At 41.4% G+C, this 18,123-nt stretch overlaps 1 protein-coding gene across 1 annotated transcript in view; it reads right to left on the reverse strand.

Annotated features, from left to right (window-relative positions):
- Positions 1-214: 214 nt before the first annotated feature.
- Positions 215-18,123, reverse strand: part of ube4a (ubiquitination factor E4A (UFD2 homolog, yeast)) — a 55,495-nt gene continuing 37,586 nt past the window's right edge. Inside the window, exons 13-20 of the mRNA XM_060846646.1 lie at positions 17,315-17,502; positions 10,864-10,964; positions 9,701-9,814; positions 8,824-8,998; positions 5,459-5,639; positions 4,346-4,493; positions 1,024-1,181; positions 215-356 (exon numbers count right to left, since the gene is read on the reverse strand). Of these exons, the coding sequence (XP_060702629.1) occupies positions 218-356; positions 1,024-1,181; positions 4,346-4,493; positions 5,459-5,639; positions 8,824-8,998; positions 9,701-9,814; positions 10,864-10,964; positions 17,315-17,502 (1,204 nt within the window). The 3' untranslated portion in view covers positions 215-217. The remainder of the gene's footprint in view (positions 357-1,023; positions 1,182-4,345; positions 4,494-5,458; positions 5,640-8,823; positions 8,999-9,700; positions 9,815-10,863; positions 10,965-17,314; positions 17,503-18,123) is intronic.

The raw sequence follows: 18,123 nt of genomic DNA on the forward strand, positions 1-18,123 counted from the left end.
CAGCTGGCTGCTTAAGAGCAAAAATGGGACTGTGCTGGACCAACCTCCTGCACAGTTACGACAATAGCATTCCATTACTTTGTTCGATAATGAACAGGGATTTCAATGATGAATTAAGATATGCCATTAAGATAGAGTCCCTGGATAGTCTGCTACAGCAGGCACATATAGACAGCAGTGAATGTCCCATATATTCTCTGTTTGCTGTTTCTGGTTTTCACTCGTAGATCTGCCCGTTTTGATCCTTCTGTCGTTTCCTTTCTGCCAACCACTGCTGAATTTTCTCTCGCATTTCTGAGTTTGCTTTGATCTGATCCATTGTGAGTGGACTACGATTGAATGGGTCGGTCTGGTCACTGAAGCAAAACAGAACAGAAGTCGGAATTAGTGATGTGGGTGGATTTACAATACAAAGACAGTAAATAATGCAAATAATATTCACTGCCATCAGTGATATATAGGCAGCCCCTGGGTTGTGAATAAGTTCCATCCGAGTATTTTCATAAGATGATCTGTATGCAACACAGAACAAAACAGCTGTTCATAAGTACTAGCAAACATTGTGGGCGGCACGGTGGCACAGTGGTTAGCACTGCTGCCTCACAGCGCCTGAGACCCGGGTTCAATTCCCGACTCAGGCGATTGACTGTGTGGAGTTTGCACGTTCTCCCCGTGTCTGCGTGGGTTTCCTCCGGGTGCTCCGGTTTCCTCCCACAGTCCAAAGATGTGCGGGTCAGGTGAATTGGCCATGCTAAATTGCCCGTAGTGTTAGGTAAGGGGTAAATGTAAGGGTATGGGTGGGTTGCGCTTCGGCGGGTCGGTGTGGACTTGTTGGGCCGAAGGGCCTGTTTCCACACTGCAAGTAATCTAATCTAATTCATGTGGCAGATCTTTAAAAGTAATACCTATACACTCCCGTATGGGGTCTCATCCGTAACAGCAAGTGCTCGCCAGTCGAATGTACTTCAACTGCAGACTGTCAGTGCTGCAGTTTACTTTCTTCTTTGCACCCACATATCTTACCTGAGGAGATGCCTAGCTATGGTTGACCGGTCAACTGTTACCCGGGAGGAGGGCAGTATAACTGGGTCAGTCATCACTGTGCTCATTATTGGATCCAGGAATTCATCTGGTGCATCAACGAATGTTTCCTCTTCCTGCTGTTGCAGGTCTGCAAAAGACTGATTGGCAGAGCGTCAGTGTTAGCTGCGGTCAAGAATGGCATCTTAAACAGTCATGAACTAAGGCACTGCTCAAAGACAACTTCATTTGGAGCTCCACACCTAGCGACATCAAGGAAGGACTTACCAAAGATGTTGATGTCTATGTACTTTAAAGCCTCAAAAAATCCCAAATAGTGAAGTCAAGCACAAGTGGCTGTGACTTTAAAATGCCATTAGCATGTGACACAGAGTGAGTGCATCTTAAACACTGCCTTAAACACAACTTGTACTGCTTGTTTGACCCCTTGCACACAGTTATAAAGTACTGGTAAGTAAAATATTAATTTGTGGGGTGAAAAATTGAAGCTGACTCCTGATGCAAGTATACCATGGTGGGGCTGGTAATACAGTTTCTCATAGTAATGTCAATGAGGCCTGTAATATGCTCTTTCATTCAGACATTGTGCCCTCTGGAAATTTCGGTGCCATTTCTACTGAGTGGCAGTAAAGTCAAGGAATTACCCATGACATACTGCTGGTATCCATTTACTAAAGCAGGAAGACCAGTGAAATTGAGGGTTTGGTTAAGAAAAAGAAGGAAGCACATGTCAGGTATAGACAGGATAGATCAAGTGAATTCTTAGAAGAGTATAAAGGCAATAGGAGTATATTTAAGAGGGAAATCAGGAGGGCAAGAAAGGGGCATGAGACAGCTTTGGCAAATAGGGTTAAGGAGAACCCAAAGGATTTTTACAAATGCATTAAGAACAAAAGGATAACTAGGGAGAGAATAGGGCACCTCAAAGATCAACAAAGCAGCCTTTGTGTGGAGCCGCAGGAGATGGGGGAGATACCAAACACGTATTTTGCATTAGTGTTTACTATGGAGAAGGACATGGAAGATACAGAATGTGGTTAAGTAGATGGTGACATCTTGAAAAAATGCCCATATTACAGAGGAGGAAGCGCTGGATGTCCTGAAAGGCATAAAGGTGGATAAATCCCCAGGACCTGATCAGGTGTACTCTAGAACTCTGTGGAAAGCTAGGGAAATGATTGCTGGGCCTCTTGCTGAGATATTTGTATCATCGATAGTGCCGGAAGACTGGAGGTTGGCTAACGTGGTGCCACAGTTTAAAAAGGGTGGTAAGGACAAGCCAGGGAACTATAGACAAGTGAGCCTGACATCGGTGGTGGGCAAGTTGTTGAAGGGAATCCTGAGGGACAGGATGTACATGTATTTGGAAAGGCAAGGACTGATTATGGATCATCAACATGGCTTTGTGCGTGGGAAATCATTTGAGTTATTGAGTTTTTTTGAAGAAGTAACAAAGAGATTGATTAGGGCAGAGCGGTGGACGTGATCTATGTGGACCTCAGTAAGGCGTTCAACAAGGTTTCCAAAGGGAGAGTGGTCAGCAAGGTTAGATCTCATTACAAGGAGAACTAGCCATTTGGACACAGAACTGGCTCAAAGGTAGAAGACACAAGGTGGTGGTGGAGAGTTGTTTTTCAGTGGAGGCCTGTGACCAGTGGAGTGCCACAAGGATCGGTGCTGGGTCCACTACTTTTCGTCATTTATATAAATGATTTGGATGTGGGCATAAGAGGTACAGTTAGTAACGGGATCTTAATCAGATGGACGAATGGGCTGAGAAGTGGCAGATGGAGTTTAATTTAGGTAAATGCAAGGTGCGGCATTTTGGGGGAAATCAAATCTTAGCAGGACTTAAACTCTTAATGGTAAGGTTCTAGGGAGTGTTGCTGAACAAAGAGACTTTGGAGTGCAGGTTCAAAGTTCCTTGAAAGTAGAGTGGCAGGCAGATAGGATAGTGAAGAAGGCGTTTGGTATGCTTTCCTTTATTGGTCAGAGTATTGAGTACAGGAGTTGGGAGGTCATGTACAGGACATTGGTTAGGCCACTTTGGAATACTGCATGCAATTCTCGTCTCCTTCCTATCAGAATGATGTTGTGAAACTGGAAAGGGTTCAGAAAAGATTTACAAGGATGTTGCCAGGGTTGGAGGACTTGAACTATAGCAAGAGGTTGAACAGGCTGGGGCTGTTTTCCCTGGAGTGTCGGAGGCTGAGGGATGACCTTATAGAGCTTTATAAAATCATGAGGGGAATGGATAGGATAAATAGACAAATTCTTTTCCCTGGGTTGGGGGGAGTCCAAACTAAAGGGCATAGATTGAGGGTGAGAGGGGAAAGATATAAAAGGGACCTAACAGGTAGCTTTTTCACACAGAGGGTGGTGCGTGTGTGGAATGAGCTGCCAGAGGAAGTGGTAGAGGCTGATATAATTGCAACATTTAAAAGGCATCTGGATGGTTATATGATTAGGAACGGTTTAGAAGGATATGGGCCAAGTGCTGGCAAATGGAACTAGATTAGTTTGGGATATGGATGAGTTGGATCGAAGGATCTGTTTCGTGCTGTACATCTCTCTGACTTTAAGTTGGAGTCAGTCTGTTTTACATAACTGTTTATTTACATTGCTTATTTCTCAACCACCAGCCTTCTCTCTCCTCTTCCTAACCAACTTCCCCATTACAGAAAATCTGAGAGCTGATTTTCTAATCAACCTTATCAGAGGTTGTGTGGAGTTTGCACATTCTCCCCGTGTCTGCGTGGGTTTCCTCCGGGTGCTCCGGTTTCCTCCCACAGTCCAAAGATGTGCGGGTCAGGTGAATTGGCCAAGCTAAATTGCCCGTAGTGTTAGGTAAGGGGTAAATGTAGGGGTATGGGTGGGTTGCGCTTCGGCGGGTCGGTGTGGACTTGTTGGGCCGAAGGGCCTGTTTCCACACTAAGTCTAAAGTAAGTCTAAAAAAAAAACCTTGGAGGTGTTTTTGCACACCTCTAGAGCAAGCAGAACCTGAACCCAGTCTCTGGACTCAGAGACAGAGACATTATCACTGTGTCACAAGAGCCCTAAAGCGAGCCCTTAAATATTTTCAAATCAACCTGTTCAGAGGCGTTAGTACATACTTCAGGAACAGGCAGGACTTGAACCTAAATCTTCTGGCCCAGTGATAGGGACACCAACACTGTGTCACAAGAGTCTGAAAATCAGCCCTGAGATGTATGCATCCAATAGGCATCAGCTGTTCTCTTATTTCTGTCAGATATCCTGATTCATTCTTAAAGGGACAATCACATACAACATTGTCATGACATACCTTTACTTTATCAGCCAGTTCACTGAAAGCCATGATCATGTTGCCTGGTTTGTTGATCTTCTTCAGCACCCTCACAGTCTGTGCAAACAACATTGGGGAATAGGAACGCCCATCCTTTGGTACAGTGGCACAGAAACTCTCTTTCACTCTGATAGAAGAACATGAGGGAGGAGTTTAGAATGAGTAGCTAAGGCAGCCAATTATTTCTAAATATTTTACTTGGCTTCAATCCTAAATATCAAGGACAGGGCGAGTAAGTTTATTGTACTTGCATTCTTGCCCAGTAAGTAAAAATAAAAATTTAGATATGGAATGTTATGGTACGCAAGTGCGTGCATTTAAACAATGGCATTCCAAACACAGAATCAAAATGGTGAAGGTAACAGCAAATACTCACACTGCAGAAGTCAATCTCAAAGAAGACTCAACATTTCAAGTTGAATATGACTCTTCTTCAGCTCTGAGGAATCATTTTCAACTTGAAATTCAACACGGTTTCTATCTCTACTACAAAATCTGCTCAGTATTCCAATGCCTTCTGTTATTGTTTCAGATTTACAGCATCCAGAGTACTTTGTTTATATTTCAATATTGTTGTTTAATATTGCTTATTCTGCTCTGTTCTCACATATGTAACCAGCTAGTAAAATGTATGAAACTTCGGAGACAATCAGTAGCCTGACTTTTAATTTCATCTATACATTCATTTCAAATGTACAGATATTCATATGAAAAGAAACTCTTGCTTATCCAATTTAAAGTAATCACTACTGCAATAATTTAAAAGCATGTTAAAATAGCAGCCAGGTTATTGAAAGGGAATATATGCAAAGAGACTGAAAGGATTTCAAGTGAGAGAGGGGAGAAACTTATTTTGTTGTACTTTCCACTATCGTGACTCCTAATTGCAGTAATAATTCTGATGTTGACTAAACATTTCCAAGGATAAAGTGCTAGATGACAGGTTATGTATTTTGCAACATTCTCAGCTCTCAGAACCCTCCTGACAGTCTTTTGTAATTAGGCATTAACTCGCCATATTCCAAGCCTGAGACAAGTCAAGCAATTTGTTACAAGTTGGAATTTGTATCTTGTTGAACTGTTGTCACTTACCCCAAGTTCAAATAGATGGTGCAAATGTCAGACACCAACTGTTGTGGCTTGAAGTCAAACTCACTGAAATCCTTCACCTTAAGGGCCCCCATTTTAGGTCCAACTAAATGCTGGAGAAAGTAGTTCAGCATTGAGATGATCCGCTCAGCAAGAATGGGATGCACACACAAAGCTTTAATTTCTGTTAGAGGGAATCATAATACGTAACTAAAATATTACAATGTTTTGCTAGCTTTCATATACAAACATATTTTGTCCAAACATCCTTCCTCTCCAGCTTGTGCCAACTCTTGCTGAAGTAAGTTTTCAGGATACATTGATTATCCATTAGAACTCCCAAATGGACCACTATTTATTCTTTTGCCTAATTGCTGGCACACAGTTTAACTGGGGAAAAAGTCATAGCTGAGCTCAGATCTGCATTCAATATCCAGGGTCAACAAACAGTGGCTTGGAATAGAACAAAAAGAGTCAGAATTTTCACTTTCCAACCCATGACACACAGATCAGCAGCAACATCCCAACTGCTGCCAAGCTGAATTCAACCAACTCAGTATGGTCCAACAATCAAATTTTGGACCTCCTAGTTGAGTAGGAATAGCTAGGGATATGGAGTCATGGGGAATTAATGGAGTTGTGGTACAGATTAAACCAAACTGAATGACAAAGCAAACTTCAAATGGCTGAACAATTTCTTACTGAGAGATTGTCTATTTGGGCATAAACAATAGCTAATATTGCACAGATATGGTTCTATATACCAAAGTGGCACATCAGCAATGTATAGCACATTAGTGATGAAATAGCACCATGAATGACCCCCAATAAAATTGGGAACATGAACTTGCCTCGTGGCAGCTACTTCAGAAAATGGGGTTAATTCACAGTACACTCTGGGCAAAGGCAATGAATACTCGACAGGAGACCATTACCTACAATCTCACTTTATAAGTCAATTAAAATACTCCATGATTCAAGGTATTCTTAAGCATTAATGTCAAAAACTATTTGATATCTTTAATTCTGCAGCAGCCTCTATGTTCACAGCTTTCCTGAACATCTTTGCAATGCTTCTCTACTACAGAATTATGTTTCATGGCAAGCCCTCTGATCCTATTGCCTTTTTGTTTTCCACTGTATTCAGTGGGAATTATTAGACAACTAGAGCTAAGGATCAGTTTTATGACTAGAAGCAGGTTTTGGCCATTTGGCTCCTTGACCCTGCTCTACCATTCAACAAGATCATGGCTGATCTAATTGTGGCCTCAACTTTATTTTGCTTCCTACTCCTACAACCTTCAATTATTCACTAATTAGGAAGTCAATCTATGCTGCTTTAAAAATATTCAATGACCATCCCTCCACAACTCAGGGGAATAGAATCCATAAATCCACTGAGAGAAAACATTTATTCCTCATCTCCATCTCAAATAAGATCCTGGATTTTTAAACAGCTATGCCCTGGTTCTAATATCTCTCACAAGGTGGGACATTCTTGGAATGTCAACAGAGTTGATTGTTTACTGAAAATTGTGACCCACTATCTCGGGCATCAAAAAAACACACAGATAGATGGAGAATTATTCTGACTTAGTGGGGAAAATTCAGCAAGGCAGCACTTGGGGTGATTAGATTAGATTAGTTACTTACAGTGTGGAAACAGGCCCTTCGACCCGACAGGTCCACACCAATCCGCCGAAGCGCAACCCACCCATACCCCTACCCCTTCACCCAACACTAGGGGCAATTTAGCATGGCCAATTCACCTGACCTGCACATCTTTGGACTGTGGGAGGAAACCAGAGCACCTGGAGGAAACCCACGCAGACACAGGGAGAATGTGCAAACTCCACACAGTCAGTCGCCTGAGTCGGGAATTGAATCCGGGTCTCTGGCGCTGTGAGGCAGCAGTGCTAACCACTGTGCCGCCCACCGTGCTGGGTGAGAGTGGACTGCGGGTTGAAGTGCACACATATTGGGATGAGGATTGGTCCTTCAGGAGCTCACCAATCTTTGACTTGTGCTCCTACTGAGCAAGGTTTCATACTGGGATCACAGCTTCAAATAAACTGCTCAAATCTCGAGAAGGCTTGAAATCCATTCAGATTCTTGCTGTGGACACTAATGTGAACCCCGTTTCCTCCCAAAAGAAAATGGATTAATTTCCTACAGTTATATATTTATGTCCTTTTATTTTTTATAGGCTGAAGCTTGTGGAAAAGGATGGGCAGATACATGTTTCAACCAGTGGCTGTGGTTGTGTTCGCCGAGCTGGAAGTTTTTGCTGCAAACGTTTCGTTCCCTGGCTAGGGAACATCATCAGTGCTGTTGGAGCCTCGTGTGAAACGTTTGCAGCAAAAACTTCCAGCTCGGCGAACACAACCACAACAACGGATACCCGAGCTGCAAATCTTCAATCAAACTTTCAACCAGTGGCCTTGCTACATCAAACTCTTTTCTTATGCTCCTCAGAAGCACCTCAACCTCAGCTCGTGGGAGACTGGATGATAGCATGAGTGAATGTATTGTAATTTAAAAGTATGCAGCTCCCTGGGACTTCTCAGCCATGATGTGTTTTAATGCCAAAATACTTGATTTGTGCTGTGATCTGTACTAGTCGTTTCTTTCCAGGTGAGTGAACTTACATACCTTAAAAACAAAAACAGAAATTGCTGGAAAAGCTCAGCAGGTCTGGCAGCATCTGAGGAGAGAAATCAGAGTTAACGTTTGGGGTCCAGTGACCAAGTTCTGAGGAAGGGTCTCTGGACCCGAAACGTTAACTCTGATTTCTCCCCAAAGATGCTGTCAGACCTGCTGAGCTTTTCCAGCAATTTCTGTTTTTGTTTCCAATTTCCAGCATCCATAGTTCTTTCAGTTTTTATTACATATTTTAAAGTTAATTTTCCTTTCAATGTTATTGAGTCATAAATTACAGGAGGCAAGAACTCGACTCACCTTGCCTGTGCTAGATCTGTGAAAGAATAATCTGGCTAATCCTTGTCTCCTATTCTTTCACCAGAAAACTTGCATTTTCTCTTAATTTATGCTATTATCCAATTGTCTTATGAAAGTTACTGCTAAATCTGTTACTGCTGCTATTTTAGGCAATATATTCTCTAGACTACAACAATTTCTAAGTTGGTGAATTGAACGTCATTGTATCACATTTTGCTCTTCTCAACTGCTTAAAGAAAATTCCATATTTTAGCAACCCTACAGATTTATCAGGCACTCAGCCTGTAAACAACAGGAGACTCAAATCTGCCTGGTGTTTACAAAAACCCTTAAAGGCATAACCTTTCAACATCATGTCAAATCCCAAAGCTGCTCTCCACTTGTTTTTACTTCATTTCAAATGTACTGACCTGAAGTAAGGAATGCCAAAGTGCCGATCGTTTCATTAGACATAATGTTATGGAAGCGAGCCAGCTGCCCAAACATTTGAAGGTTGCCCTCCTTTTCCCTCCGAGCTTCGGTGGGCAAGTTATCCCATTCTCCTCTATCCTTCTCAATCTGCTGGATTTTAATCTTGCTTAAATACTGCAAAGTTTAACAAAATAAAATCCTTCAAATAACAAACTAGTTCATGCACAACTTTCAAACTGAAAATGCTATGGAGACAGAATCAAAACAACATTAATTTCCAGTCGGTAAGATCACTTGGCAGTTTGCTGCAATTATCTTACTTGCTAATTTCTACTGAATGACTCTTCTTTTGAAAAGACCAATCAGAAATGCAACTGTTTATCACCGCTTCAGTTGCTCCACTAGTTTACTGGTGAAATACACCATGTGGTGCAGTCCCAAACTTTACAGGGGGGAAAAGTAACACTTGCAAATCCATCATCTCTGCTTTAGTCAATTTCAACCAAGGAATTACTTGAGGCATTATCATCACCACCCCCAACATGCCAAGACTAAGGAAGAAAGAAAAACAAAATCAGCCTGCCCTGAACCATCTGGGAACTCTAGCTGGAAAATGCAGATGTCTGACTAGGCTCAACTATGGTCCCCTCAACAATCCAACAGACTGATGCCACTCAAATTAAGAATTGCTATTTTAGAGGGAACCCTTGGGTAACTGAGTCCCAAAATGAGTCAAGGAGAGGGGGAAAGAAAGGTGGAAAATAATATAATGTTATTAAATTGATCACTCTGTGTCTTCATCTTGTTTTCTTAATGTGAGGAGAGACAAGTACGCACCAGAATGATGTTAAAACAAGAATAAAAGCACTAATCTACCTGGATAGCTTCATCCAACAGAAAGATGGCATCATTGATGAGCAAATTCAGAAATCGGAGGAAAAGAGGAGGGTTCATTGCTTCCAAATTGTCAAATGCATAGTCAGCTAAACTCTGCAAGGTAACCACAAACAGGACAAATAATTCATAGTTGCAAGTTTGATAACAACTTAAGCCATTGCATTACTACATTTGTTGACAGAATTGCATGCAAAAAAGTGCTTAACCTGTAGATCGGAACTTCTTGGAGGACCTTCAATACCACATCAAGGTTAATGCTCCCGTTCATTAAATTTAAATGTTTGTCTTTTTCAAGATGAAGGAAATTGGTTTTGAAGAATGCAACACTTTCCGGGACTGGCATGAACCAGCTGCTTTCGGCACTCCAAGACAAGCAGCAATACAACAGTTATGCTCATCTACTCAATCCAACATTGGCCTTGCATCCCAAGATTAGAAAGCATCCCTTGCAGCATGAGTGTGGCAATCAATTTCCCATACTGGCTACATAGTCTTGCTCTGGGATTCTAAACCAAGAGCATCAGGTCAAGTCTCAAGCTAGTTAGACAATGAGCCAAACTACTCTAAACTCAAAGCAAACTTGACAGATAGCTTTCTGTGTATTATCCACATATAACCAGTGCAATTGACTCAACAGGTGTTTTTCAATAGCATTGTGCTTTAAAAGAAGCCACACACACTTCAATGTACAGATTATGATCTGAGAAGCCAATGAGAAGATCTCTGCTAGAAACGATAATGGAATTTCCATGGTCTTCATTCCCTCCTCCTCCACTGTCCTTTTTTTTAATGCTTGCTAGGACTAGACTATAAATCCCTCAGAATGTGAGCAAAAGTATTAGTCTGTGTTGGTAAAGATAAATATCATTAACTCAATTACTTAGTGTTCTGGGCATAAAATGCATAACTACATCTCATTTCAATCTTGACAGAATAAAATTGAAGGAGAAAGCCATTGTGGTGCAGTGTCAGTGTCCCTGCCTCTGAACCAGGTTCGGGTCCAATTTGCTCCAGAGGTATATCATAACATATCTCAATCGGTATTATGTATCTAAATAGTTCAAATGGATTGAATTTAAAAAGCATACTTAATGCACAATTTGATGGGATAAGAAAATACATTCAATTAAAATAAGACAGACCTTGATGCTTTGCCTGTAGTGATCATATCCCCACATATATTTTAGGATAGGATACATGGGCCGCCTGTAGTTAAACTTCTGTTCAAACTGATGTGGGTCACCTAGAAACAGATGAAACATTAACAAGTGATCATTTTCAGAATTAAATCTGGACACTCATTGTTTGGCATTAGCTGACAAGTTCAAGTTGTCAGTGGGAAACTGACTAATAAAGGAGAATACATGATGGAAAAGGCAGATCTCTGGAACACAGGCCATTATCCAGTATTGGTTCCAGCAGCACTGGTAATCTGATGTTCATCTGCTGCCAATTTACTGAAATTTCAGACAGAGATGAGATTCTACCAATATTTGCTCATTATTCTTGCCAAACCTTGATCCCTCCCACAGGCCAGAGTATCCAACATTTTTAATACTAGGCTTTTCTTTAATGTACCGAAACTATTTAAAATTGTAAACACAAGAACAATTCAAACTTCAGTCCTACCTTACCTTTCTGAAACCTGATCATGCAATCAATTCTCCTATTGTTACTGTAGAGTTTATTTGACACTCTGGATTTACCTTTTCCATACCCTTTCCTACTTTATGAAGATGTGATCCTCTTTCTGTTATTCTGTTTCACTCCTGACAACCAACTTTCCTCTAATCTTTCTTTGTTACACATTCCTCAGATAGGGAAAGGCTGAATAGGCTGGGTGGTCTCCCTGGAGTAGTGTAGCCTGAGGATTAACCTTATAGAAGTTTATAAAATTGTGAGGGGCGTAGATATAACCTTTCTGCCACTCTACATCTCTGGTGACCCATTACCATTCACCAGCCGAAGCCATATTCATTAATTTCCAGGGAAAGCTGAATGAGTACAGTCTCCCTTTCAATTATCTTGCATGGAAATACTTAGCTCCTGCTCAGTAATTTCCCAATCACAATTAAGAATTTAGAGAAGCTCAGGCGTTAAAGCAGGATGTACTAATGGATGTACTAATCGGCAAGTTTGCACATGACCCAAAAATAAGTGGGAAGACAACTGGTGACAATGACACAGAGAAAGTGAGGGCTGCAGATGCTGGAAATCAGAGTAAAAAAGTGTGGCGCTGGAAAAGCACAGCCAGTCAGGCAGCATCCAAACAGCTGGAGAACCGATGTCTCGAGCATAACTTCTTCATCAGGAATGACATTCCTGATGAAGAGCTTATGCTCGAAATGTTGAATCTCCTGCTCCTCAGACCCTGCCTGACTGGCTGTGCTTTTCCAGTGCCGCACATTTTGACAATGACACAGTCTGCTGAGGGATCTAGGCCGATTTAAGTGAGTGGGCAAAAATTTGACAGGTGGAATATAATGTTGGGAAATGTGAATTTATACACTTTAGCAGATAGAGAAGCTATATATATTTTTAAATAGAGAAACATGGCAGAAAGTTACAGAACAGAGGGGTCTGAGAATCCTTGACAATGAATCACGAAAAGCTAGTATCCAAGTTCAGCGGATAATAAGGAAGACAAATGGAATGTTGGTTTTTTTTTCAAAGGGAATGGAGTATAAAAGTTTGGAAATTTTGTAAAACTCTATGAAGCACTAGTTAGACGTCTGCTGGAATACTTATTTAATTGTAGATGCCTTATGCAAGCAAATATACTGATATTGGAGAGTCCAAGGAGGCTCACCAGGCTGATACCGGTAATGGAGAACATGTTTTATAAGAAAGCCTGTGCACCCTTTGGAATTTAGAAGAATGAGAGGCAAACTAATTAAAACATATGAGGTTCTTAGGGAACTTGACAGAGTAAATGCAGAAAGATTGTGCTCTCCAGTCTAGGAACGGAGAGTATAATCTCAGAATAAAGGGACGCCCATATAACACAGAGATGAGGAGGGATATCTTCTCTCTCAGTGTAGTGAATCTGTGCAATTCTTTACCAGCAAGCGCTGTTGAGTATTGCGTATTATGACAATACAATGATTTGGGGCAGCATGGTGGCTCAGTGGTTAGCACAGCTGCCTCACAGCACCAGAGTCCCAGGTTCGATTCCAGCCTCGGGTGACAGTCTATGTGGAGGTTGCACATTCTCCCTGAGTCTGCGTGGTTTCCTCCGGTTTCCTCCCACAATCCAAAGATGTGCAGGTCAGGTAAATTGGCCAAGCTAAATTGCCCGTACTGAAAGGTGCTTTAGTCAGAGGGAAATGAGTCTGGGTGGGTTACTCTTCGAAGGGTCAGTGTGGACTGGTTGGGCCGAAGTCCTGTTTCCGCACTGTAGAAATCTAATCTAAAGAGGTGTAATTTGTGTTGGTTACTTTTGGAGAGGTTTTGAAACAGAAGTGCAAGTTGACGCTTCCAAGACAATAAAGTAAACAGCTTGAAAGGATTTGAGATTTTTGTTTTTACATTCGAACAATAGAAGCAGCATGAATTGGTGGAGTCAGGCTCCCACAGAACCAGGGTTGTAGTTTAGTTTTCAGTTGCTGGTGTTTTAAAGTTGCTTGTGAAAGCTGCCATACATCTCTCTGCACAATTTTGTGGGTTTTTTTGTGAACCAGAGACACATCAAATGTGAGACAATCTATTTTACTGAATTTGCCTTTGCCAACAGTGTGTTTATGGGATGTTACTACATTGGAATAGTTACTGTTCTGTCATTAAATAATCTATTATTCTGTTACATTTTCCAATTCTTTCTTCTGTTTATTGTTTAATTGGAGGTAAGAATAAAATGTGCTTTGCTTAAAGTTAAGTGATGTGACCAATCAAATTATATCTGGAACACAGCACCTTACACTTACCTTAAATAAGATAAAAGTTAGGGTATAAGCTATCTCCTGGATATACTTGACAGGGTTCTGATTTGGTCCAAGCAGTACTAAGGTCGCTAAATATATTCAAGGCTGAGATGCACAAATTTTTAATCAGTAAGGGAAGCAATGGTTATGGAGAAAAGGCAAGAACGTGGGTTGGGGATTAACAGATCAGCAATGATCTCAGATTCATAGGGCACGGAAACAGACACTTGTTCCAACTCGTCCATGCCGATTAAGTTTCCTAAACTATACAAGTCCCATTTGCCTTCATTGTGGACATACCCTTCTAAACCTTTTCTACCCATGTACCTATCTAAATGTCTCTTAAGTGTTGTAACTATACCTACGTCTTCCACTTCCTCTGGCAGTCCATTCCACATACAAGTTACTGTGTAAAAACGCTGCCCCTCAGGTTTTTTTTAAATCTTGCTCCTCTCACCTTAAAGGGATGCCTCCACATTTTGAGTTCCCTCACCCTCGGGAAAAGATCTTTGCTATTCACCCTATCCATGCCTCTCATGACTTTATAAACCTCTATAAGATAACCCCTTAACCTCCTATACTCCAGCAAAAAAAGTTTGAGCCTATCCAGCCTATTTTTTTAACACTCTCTCTGGCAACATCCTGGTAAATCTTTTCTGAACCATCTCCAATTTAATAATATCCTTCCTATAGCAGGGTGACCAGAACTGGACACAGTACTCCAAAAGTGGCCTCACCAATGTCCTATACAAGCATCTCCTATGCTCAACGGTCTGAGCAATGAAGGCAAGCATGCTAAACACCATTTTAACCACCTGTGAGATAACTTTCAAAGAACTATGGACCAAGTCTCTCTGTTCAACAACATCACCAGCTAGAGAAGAGAATGCTCAGCCACTCGCTGAGATATTTGTATCATGGACAGGATTGGGTGAGGTACAGAAAAACTGGAGAGTGGCTAATTTGGTGCTGCTATTTAACAAAAGGTGGTGTGGAAAAGCCAGGGAACTATAGACCGGTGAGCCTGACATCAATGGTGGGTAAGTTGTTGGAGAGGATTCTGAGGAACAGGATTTACATGCATTTGGAAAGGCAAGGACTGATTAGGGATAAGTCAACTTGGCTTTGTGAGTGGGAAATCATGTACCACTAACTTGATTAAGGTTGATTAAGAAGTGACAAAGAAGACTGATGAAGAGAAAACAGTAGACATTGTCTAAATGGACTTCATCAAGGCATTCAACACGGTTCTGTATGGTAGCCTGGTTAGGTCAAATGGAATCCAGGGGGAGTGAGTCAACTGGATACAAAACTGGCTTGAAGATAGGAGACCTACACTACCATCCCATCAAGGTGATCATCCCCTTCTTATTGTTGTGGTTCTGTCCGCCGAGCTGGGAATTTGTGTTGCAGACATTTGTCCCCTGTCTATGTGACATCCTCAGTGCTTGGGAGCCTCCTGTGAAGCGCTTCTGTGATGTTTCCTCCAGCATTTATAGTGGTTTGTCTCTACCACTTCCAGTTATCAGTTCCAGCTGTCCGCTGCAGTGGTCGGTATATTGGGTCCAGGTCGAGGTGCTTATTGATTGAATCTGTGGATGAGTGCCATGCCTCTAGGAATTCCCTGGCTGTTCTCGGTTTGGCTTGTCCGATAATAGTAGTGTTGTCCCAGTCAAACTCATGTTGCTTGTCATCTGCGTGTGTCGATTGGGACAACACTATTATAGGACAAGCCAAACAGAGAACAGCCAGGAAATTCCTACAGGCATGGCATTCTTCCACAGATTCAATCGACCTGGACCCAATATACCGGCCACTGCAGCGGACAGCTGGAACTGACAACCGGAAGCGACAGGTACAAATCACTATAAATGTCAGAGGAAACATCATAGAAGAGCTTCACAGGAGGCTCCCAAGCACAGAGGATGTCACCTAGACAGCGGACGAAATGTCTGCAACACAAATTCCCAGCTCGGCGAACAGAACCACAACAATGAGCACCCGAGCTACAAATCTTCTCCCAAACTTTGATCCCCTTCTTATTTCTAAGTTCCATACATATAGCTTCAGTGAAACACAACTATTACATTTCCCTTAATCAAAAATGCTACCCCTCTCGCCCCTCATTCCATCCTTCCTATAGAATCTAAACCGTGAAACATTAGCTGCTGGTATTGACCCTCCCTCAGCCATGTTTCCCCCAATAACTGAAATGTCCCAGTCCAATGTTCCCATACAAGCTCTGAGTTTATCTGCTTTATCTGTAAAATTACATTTATTTCAATGCATGGGGACTAATTCTTCAGAGTTACCTCGCTCTCTGACTTGCTCTTTAAATTTAGAACCATCTTCACCTGTTTTTTTTCACACAACTACTGAGGATGACAGATCTCCTTCCCAGGAGGACATCAGTGAACTAGATGGATTTTTCTTCTAATGGTAAGTGAAAATAGTCTATTAGACTAGCTTTCATAATTCTAGATTTTATTGAATTCAAATTTCCTCCTCTTCCATGGTGGGATTCAAATCCATCTCCCCAGATCATTAGCCTGAAGCTCTGGATTACCATTACTCCACCGCCTCCTCGGTAATGGCCAGCATCACAACCTTGCCAATCCTCTCTCAGTCAAAATCTGCATATACAGTTCCTGGAGCTGTTCCGCCTGATTTTATTCCCTATCTAATCCAGAAGATATATTTAATTTTAATTCTCTTGCTGCTGTCCTATCTGAGAACAATTCTCATAGCATAGAACAGGGTCTGAATGTAGTGATTGTGTGGTCCTTCTTGTTTTAAAAAAGTGTTGATATGCAGAAGCAAAAGCTTCTTTTGTTAACTTTAATTAAAATTAGCTTTAGTACAGTTGGTGCTTCTACAATTACTGTCTCTGAGTAATCTGCATTCATTGGCCATTAGCACAACCATAGGATGACTCGAGCAAAGATATGAAAGTGTAGGTATGAGCCAGGTGGAACATGCCTGGCTTTGTGACATTATGCAATCATATGAGAATTGAGTCAGCTGTGTTTTTTTAAATGCCTTTTAAGTATTTATTATCTATACTCGATTTAAACTTGACAAGATAAGGCAGTTTTGAACTTGTGCCATGATGATCTACTTTTTCCTTCTTGGTCAGGGTAAAGGTAGAGATGCATGGCAGAGACAAAAGTACCCAAGATCCTGTACAATTAAGGCAAACCTAAAAGTGTTGTGCTCTGCAATCTCTAGTACTCCAGCTTAGTCTGCACACTCATTTATTCAAGTCTTATAACCCAGTGTACTCTGGTATCTACATTCTGAACACTTTAGCATTAATCCCGGTCAGAATGCTGGTCTTGCATATAATACTTGTAGCTCTTGCCCTGCATTCTCCTCTGCCTGGTGTGTTCTTCTGGGTTTACATGCCACAGTGACTGCACATGGACTAGGCTGTGTGCATAGAAATCAAATTTCATTCTCTCTGGGAAATCAATGCAATTAATCAAAGTATAACTTAATTCCAGCAGTTCTGTTGGAAAAGAAAAGTGTACTCTCTCATAACGTGGAATGGTTTTGTTCATATTGTGCCTCTCTCAAAGTCAGGGCATTCCAAATGTGCTTCACAGCCAAAGAAGAACTTTAAAAGTCGAGTAAACATTATAACTCTGGCATTTACTCTATGTTTCAAACCAACCTGTAAATTCAATGTCCACAAACACTTTGATAAGTGCTTCAGCGAGATAGTGTGCGTGCTGGTATGAGCTGAAGACCCGTTGCCGGTGGAACATGCTGCTGATCATTGGGTTCTGCACCTGCTCCATGTGAGGCATCACAGCCTCAAGGACCTCAGCCAGCTTCGCTCGCAAGTGAGGGTTCTTCATCCTAAGAGAGAACACACGTAGGGAAGGAAAGAAAAAGGTGTTTTGATCAGGCAACAAACATAATCCAGTTATTCAGACTCAGACTGCACAGGCAAATTAAACTGAACAATTAAAAATCTCACAAAATAATCACTTAGCCTTGTTGGAGGGCTTTTTGGGTGTCATGCCTTCAATACAGTACTGAAAAATATTTTAATACAAAAATTTAATAAAAATATTTTAGGCCTTGGTGTAATATGTTCAACTCAGTATAAGCTGGTAAAATCCCACAGGCCTATAATACTTGTTTTACACCTTTCACCAACTTCAAAAGTCCAACCTTGAACTTATTGGAAAATCTAGTGACAACGTGGACCAATATTACAGATTAAAAGATCTTTGTGTAACCCTCATTGCTGCAAATCTTACTGCAGAGGACATCTTTTCTTGTTTGCTTTTTTTTCTCAGGAACATAAGACTATAAGACATAAGAGCAGAAGTCAGGCCATTCAACCCATCAAGTCTGCTCTGGCCATTCAATCATAGCTGATAAGTTTCTTATCCCTAATCTCCCTGTAACCCTTGATCACCTTGACAATCAAGAACCTATCTATCTCAGTCTTCAACATACTCAATGTCGTGA

This window comes from Hemiscyllium ocellatum, chromosome 29 (genome assembly GCF_020745735.1).
Source record: "Hemiscyllium ocellatum isolate sHemOce1 chromosome 29, sHemOce1.pat.X.cur, whole genome shotgun sequence".
NCBI lineage: Eukaryota > Metazoa > Chordata > Chondrichthyes > Orectolobiformes > Hemiscylliidae > Hemiscyllium > Hemiscyllium ocellatum.